The sequence below is a fragment of the Apostichopus japonicus genome, chromosome 18, assembly GCF_037975245.1.
Source record: "Apostichopus japonicus isolate 1M-3 chromosome 18, ASM3797524v1, whole genome shotgun sequence".
NCBI classification, from domain to species: Eukaryota; Metazoa; Echinodermata; class Holothuroidea; order Aspidochirotida; family Stichopodidae; genus Apostichopus; species Apostichopus japonicus.
Window position 1 is genome coordinate 13772466 of NC_092578.1, and position 6654 is coordinate 13779119.

General features: G+C 34.9%; 1 protein-coding gene across 3 annotated transcripts in view; it reads left to right on the forward strand.

Moving 5' to 3' along the window:
• Nucleotides 1–6651, forward strand: part of LOC139958559 (reversion-inducing cysteine-rich protein with Kazal motifs-like) — a 104289-nt gene extending 97638 nt beyond the window's left edge. For all 3 annotated transcript variants that reach the window (XM_071955697.1, XM_071955698.1, XM_071955696.1), the window contains exons 22-25: nt 387–488; nt 1584–1702; nt 2493–2582; nt 3420–6651. In XM_071955697.1, the coding sequence (XP_071811798.1) occupies nt 387–488; nt 1584–1702; nt 2493–2582; nt 3420–3644 (536 nt within the window). In that variant the 3' untranslated portion in view covers nt 3645–6651. The remainder of the gene's footprint in view (nt 1–386; nt 489–1583; nt 1703–2492; nt 2583–3419) is intronic.
• Nucleotides 6652–6654: the final 3 nt, after the last annotated feature.

The following is a 6654-nucleotide window of genomic DNA, read 5'->3' on the forward strand; positions in this document are numbered from 1 at the left end:
TATGTAGTGTTACTGTTTAGTACATATTAGTACAATAAGGGTAAGCATAGTATGCATGCAGTATTATTCATTACTGTACAGTAATGGTACTGTAGGGAGTTTTTTGTTGTTGTACTGAACAGAATAATTAACACAGTATAATACTGTTTTTTATGTAGTGTTACTGTTTAGTACATTATAGTACAGTTAAGTTTAGTATGTACCATGCAATATTATTAATAATTACACTATACTGAGCTGGACTGTTTTGTAGAGTACTTATGATATCACTACCGGGAAAATCATGAATACAAGAATATGGACTTGAGAGAGACATTTTACATAGAAATGATTTTTACCTGTTACTTGTTGACTGTTATTTTGCTGTTTCTCTTTGCTATAAATAGATGTCGATACTGTTTCCCAGTGTGATACCATAGATTGTCCCGAGTTGCTCTCTACAAACTGTATGGGTATCACTCCTCCAGGGAGTTGCTGTCCTGTCTGTGGTAAATATATTTCTTTTTATTTCCTTTTGCTTGTTGTTTTGTCATCCTTCTTTAGCAATTGTTGTGTCATTCTCCTTCCTCTGCATGTAAGGCAATTATGATACTTTTAGAATTCCAAATTTAGCTAGGGATTGAAAAAAAAAATGCCCAAAGAAGAATATGCCAAAACTATTTATATGTCATATTTATTCGGTCAATGGTTTGATTACAATCTGTTAGGATTTAATGACGTGCTTTTAAATGCCGGGCACAGAGATCACCTATGCATTTCAGATGTTCTGCAATACTAACTTCGCAACACGAGGTTAAGAGAGTATATGGCATACTTCTCGCCAATCACAATACTAGATTCGTTCACAATCAGAGGCTGTATAAACATTACCCTTATAAGAAAACAACCGTAAAGGCAACTTAATCTGGCAATCTGCATATTGCATAATCATAAGGTCAAAGGGCATGCAATCATACGGTTGATTCGTGATACTACTGCAGTTATCTTGTTGCACCATGGTAACGGTTTCTATTTTTACAGTATAGAGGGAGAGAGCGCTTGTGATCTTAATGAGACAAAAATATGAGCTATAACTAATTTCCTTTGTTAAGATAACATTTAACATATCCTTTACATTACTGTTTGTACAAGGTAATCTGTACTATGGGGAGACCCCTAAATGATTGCTTCCATTTCTGGTTGATGGCATTAGGAAGGTAACATCTGTGGGTGATGAAATCATTTCACAACGGATTTGGTTTAATTGTCATGTGTGTATGCTACTGATACATATGACATAACATGCACTATGTTAACACAACGGTCTCCACTCTAGTTATATGAACATAATGCAAACAGACAAGCCAAATGTCTTCAAGGTGTGTTTGTGTACAATCTTTGAATATCTCTGACTTATTTAAATCTAGCAATTTTTGTGTCACTATTAACATTGGTAGGTTAGAGTATTAGACTAGTTAGACTATTCATATTTATTGATGAATTTTAAAATTGTCATCAATAGTCTTCATTTCCACTGCTTAAGAAAGGGCAGTAGTATGTATGTGTCTAATATAATCTTTCTGTTCTTCTGTTTCCATATTCAGCTGGTCTAATTAGAATCCTCTTTAGCAAGAAAGAGGCAGACACCGTTGCCTTGGCGATGGGATCAAAGGCTCTTCACCTGGAGGATGTGTTGGAACTCCTTAGAAGGCAGATTGTTGTGGTGAGGAAGAGATAAGATTTAGCCTTGCCCTCTCCCCCTTAACTGTACCCCACCCCCTTAATTGTACCCCCCTGCAATTAACTGCTCTCCCAAGGCCCTTTCATGAGAATTTTCCAACAGCAAAGTAAAATGTTACAGGTTGGGAATGATGACAGTAGCTAAACTTGTTCACAGCCAGAGTTCATCATGATGATAACCATAGTGACATCTCTATCTTTATTAGCATGGTGGCTGCAGAATTATAATTGTCAAAATCAAAGAATTATTTGGATTAACCCCTTGTGGTTAAGTGAGGTACTTGAAGCAAGCTGATGGAAACATTTATCCAAGCAAACTTTAGTTGCTGGTGGCTTTAGTGTACAGCCATTTTTTAACTAGTATTGTTCAAAAGTAAGAATCAAGTTGATCAAACTCAGGAAAATCCAAGCTCATCTCTCCAATCAAGTCATTAACTAGTAATGACCCATTCCATAATTAGTCAATCCTGACAGCTTTATTGCCAATAATGACCGTTTTTTTTCATACATTAGTGTTATTCACATATCATTAAGTGTCACTACATACATCAGTGTCATTCACAATGCACACTGACAGGGAAAAGACTATTTCCCTCAATTCTGTCAAAATTTCATGCTCAATGAAGATAATTACTGTCAGTGGTTTATTATTAACTGAGGTGCACTACACTTACACTATGGCATGAAATGATTGTCAGATATAAACTTAATTTCAGTTCTTTGTAGAAACAAGCGGCCGCTAACATTATATCTTCTTCTTCTCTCTCTTGCAGTCTGAGTGTGACCTTTATGGGTTTCTGTCAATAGAGGGCGATATTGTTGTTTTAGTTACACCTGTACCTGAGAATCCCTCTGTAGTTGAGGTAAGTAGTCATTTTACCTCCAGTTCAAATTTACTTTCTGATTTGAACACAGGGTGTAGGTTAATACAGGGTTTTTGATATACAAACTTAAAGTAACTAAAACATGATGGATATTACAAAAAAACAAAAAAAATTTGTTGATGATGATAATGATGCTGAAATCTAGTAACCTGTAGAAGAACACTGGAAGAAAAAGTAAAATAAATTAACTATTACATGGTATGATTTGAGAAAAAATTGTGGAAACTCCTGCAAATGCTAGCTGACCACTTACTACTAAGTAGATTCTACCAGATATAGCAATATATGTTTGGTTATAATTTAAACATATATGTTTTGTCTGTCATGTGATATCACTTCTCTACTAATTGCATTTAGTCTGGCATGCTTTCTTAATAGCAATGTGAATGAAAGTGAATGGTTGGTCTATTTGCAAACAGCAGCAGGACATGCTCCAATTATTTTACTAGAAACCAATCTGTCATTTGCTAAATTTTTGTGAAAGGTCTAATATTTGGGGGGAAAATCAGTCCGATGATGAATATGTGATTTTTCGCTACATAGCAACGGAAAAATACAACTTGGACATTCTAGACTTGGGTGGGTATCCACTACTCTGTGCTAATGACGGTACATGGAATGAAGCTATAAACATAGCGTTACAACAGAATTTGTCATAGAAAACAATACCCTGTGCTCAGAATTTTCTGTTTTGGTTGGGCTATGACGTATATAGCAATAGTAAAAATCTGCCTAAATTCATCCTTTAAATTGCCCCCAAAGGTTTCTGCCACTAAATTTGAATATTTTCTGTTCGATTGTTCTATCTGCCGATAGATTGAAGTCTGCAACAGGGAAGCGGTGAAACTGGAGGCGCTTATAAACACCCGAAGTCCTCTCTTGGTCTCCTACTTACAGCTGACCCCCCTCCTGGCGGCATCCACTCGTAAGGTGGCCGTCACAGAGAACTCTGCCGCCCTCGCCCTGTGTAGACCCACGTATCTACAGTTAATCTTACTCTTTGTCTGTATATGTTTACAAAAATTATTAAAAGACAGGTGACACATGGAGTGGTAGGGGAGAACTCCAGGGGAAGTTGGCATGTTGAGAAATTAAATGAATGTCCAAGGAAAAGGTCAATGAGAAACAGAGAGACGTTTCTGAGTTATAGACGGCAAGTTTGGATTTTTAGAGGCTGCATGGTTAAATTCATATTAGTATGTAAAAGATTGATGAACAAATGAATAAATCTTGGGATCTATAACAAGAGCAAAATCTTTTCTTAAAGACTGATTGCAATTCAAAATGGGTTTACACTCATCATGTGGATGTGACATGAAAATATATTTTCCTTTCTGTTTTGGGATTTAAATTGGCAACTTCATCATATCTGTGCATACAGTCGGATCAGAATCTTTGCAGACAATTACTTAAAAGGTTCCAAGTCAAAAGTAAAATCCCCAAAGATGTTTTAAAACCCACTCTTGAGATTGAACTACTTAAATATTTAAAGACAGAAATCCATCATGTGAGTCTTGATTCCGAAAAAAATTTACAAAATTTTGGCTTCATTTATGGCTTAACATGCCGACATTCTTCATTCTGTACTAAAACTGCTAGAGGCTTTCATTTACCATATTTCATGATTTTCTTTTTATTATAAAACAGAAAAAAAAGTGTCTTCTGTAATTGTTGTTTTCTGTTGCTATGGTAACTATCGGTATTAATTTTTTTTTAAATGTTTTATAGGCTCTCTAAGTTATATTTTGATGGAGAGAAGGTTTCAATGGTAACATACTTTCTCCCAGGGGAGAATCACCAGCCTTTCTTTAGATATATATGATAAGAATATTGCAGCTGCATTGTGTGTTACAAGGTTTTCAAGTTGATAGATGTTATCTACCGATATTTGCCCGCATCCTGGAATTGCACATCCCCCCCCCCCCCCCCCTCAATTCCTTGCATTCAGTTATATAATTATTAGTAAAACAAAAGCTGAAAAGGATGGAACATTTATGACACAATGTTAAGAAAATGTCCCATGTTGACAGGGATGTTTAGTTTTTAGATGATATGTTTTAGATTCTTGGTGGTCGCAATATAAGTAACATTAAAGGCCATCAGTTTGGAACTCAAATATGCTAGAAAGTTGATTAATGGGCCACTATGTTTAAACTATTCAACTTTTCCTTGTTAGTCTCCCCCTCAAAACAATTTCCCTTAACAGGGATATTTATTGTGGGAGTTAAAACATTACTATTTGCCTCGGAATAATTTGGAGAGTTAGGGATTCCAGGAAAGTACTTTTGCAAGGGCTTGGTTATGTTCAATTCTTTAAGTGTACTAACGACCTTGCAATCATTCACATCATACATAACAGTGCTATTGTAGAACAAGCTAGAAAGATACTTTATAAGGATAGAGGTATGTAACCCTAAATAAATACCTCACTGATGCGGAATCAGATCATGTTAGAAGCTTGGAGAAGCAGAATGAATAAGGTAATGTGTCACTTGACAGATCTAGTCAGGGGAGGGGAGGAGGGGGGGGTGAGAAGATGGACAAGAAGAGGGGTAAGGAGGGTATGGGCAAAGAGCAGGTGAAAAAGGAATGGGAGGTTGGAGCAGGGAATGGAGGTGGGGTGAGGAGGTGTTAGGAAGTAACATCAGATTGTTCTTAGTTTAATTTTTAAGAGTTTTAGAGCAAATTAAACTCTCCTGCAACACCACTTAAGTATTATTCACATTTTGGACCACCTTGGGTCATTTATCTATTATCTTTGGCAAGTAATGGTACTCTACTATTGTTTTATATAGTTACAATTGTTTGACTCTCATTGCTCATATCCTATTGTTATTTCATTGTTTTGACCTATCATTGAAATTCTCCTATGGTTTTAATGAATTACAATAACAGCAGTGCTTACTTTACAACAACAAAAAATGTTGATTTTGTTCATTTAAGAAAGCAAACCAATGAAGATAAATACAGTCCAATCCATTATAATATAGGGGAAAAAAAGGAAGGAATTTTTGACATTAAGTAAATTTATGGACATGTGAATGAAAATGATTCTTAATACTCTCAGTAAGATTGATATGGGAAATATTGAAGGGTGGCCTTAGACCGAAGATTAGTTTTGTTATGTTTATATAAATTTCAAAAACAGAGATCAATATTTGAGTTCTTGTAATGTTTCTAGAGCTGTTGAGGTTTTCAAGTTATTCACCTTTTAAAATATGTTAAAACTCTGAAATGGTTCCTTTAAGGATGGTTGGAGGGTGATATTAGTAGTAAGGAAATTATTTAAGGTAAGCTCAATATAAAACATAAGTCTATTAAGTTTTTAGCACTCGTTTTTATTGTCTTTGATACCTACAAGGGACAGTATTGACTGGCCCTTACAATTTAAATCTAAAAAAAAAAAGCCTACACTCCCTCACCATATATTTATAAAGTTGCTCCGTAGTGATAATCACACTTGTCAATGAGTGAGAAAATCCCACTGCTTGTACCACCAAATGTAGAACATGATGGCAGTACAAGCATCTCAAATCCCACTACTGCCACCATATGTAATGCTGGAATAGCAACAAAATATCCAAACAGTAATTGATGAATTTGATTGAGCAGGTCTGATCCTTCGTGACCAGAGGTATTTTCATGACGTTAATATATTATCACAAGAGGTTTAAAAAGTTTATTAAGTGCATTATAAATCTATAGAAATACAATTAAAGAGCAAATAGGGCTTTTGGAGTAGTAGGCTAATAATGAAATAATGTTGTTTGTAAAATGTGAGTGTTTTTGTCTCTTCTATTGGGGGGCTGTTTGTGCATGTAAAAATACCAAATTCAGAGTATTTCTTTTTAAATTTGTATATTTGTATATATATTGAATCATCATATGCTGTATTTACTGTTTGAGTTTTGTCCATAAAAAATGTATATATAATTAAAATACCACTCCTTTTCATTGTATAGTTTTTAGTACATAAAATGAAATGATTTATGATAAATGAATTGTCGATAATTTTGACAATAAAACTCCTTACATAGCACAATAAAAACAC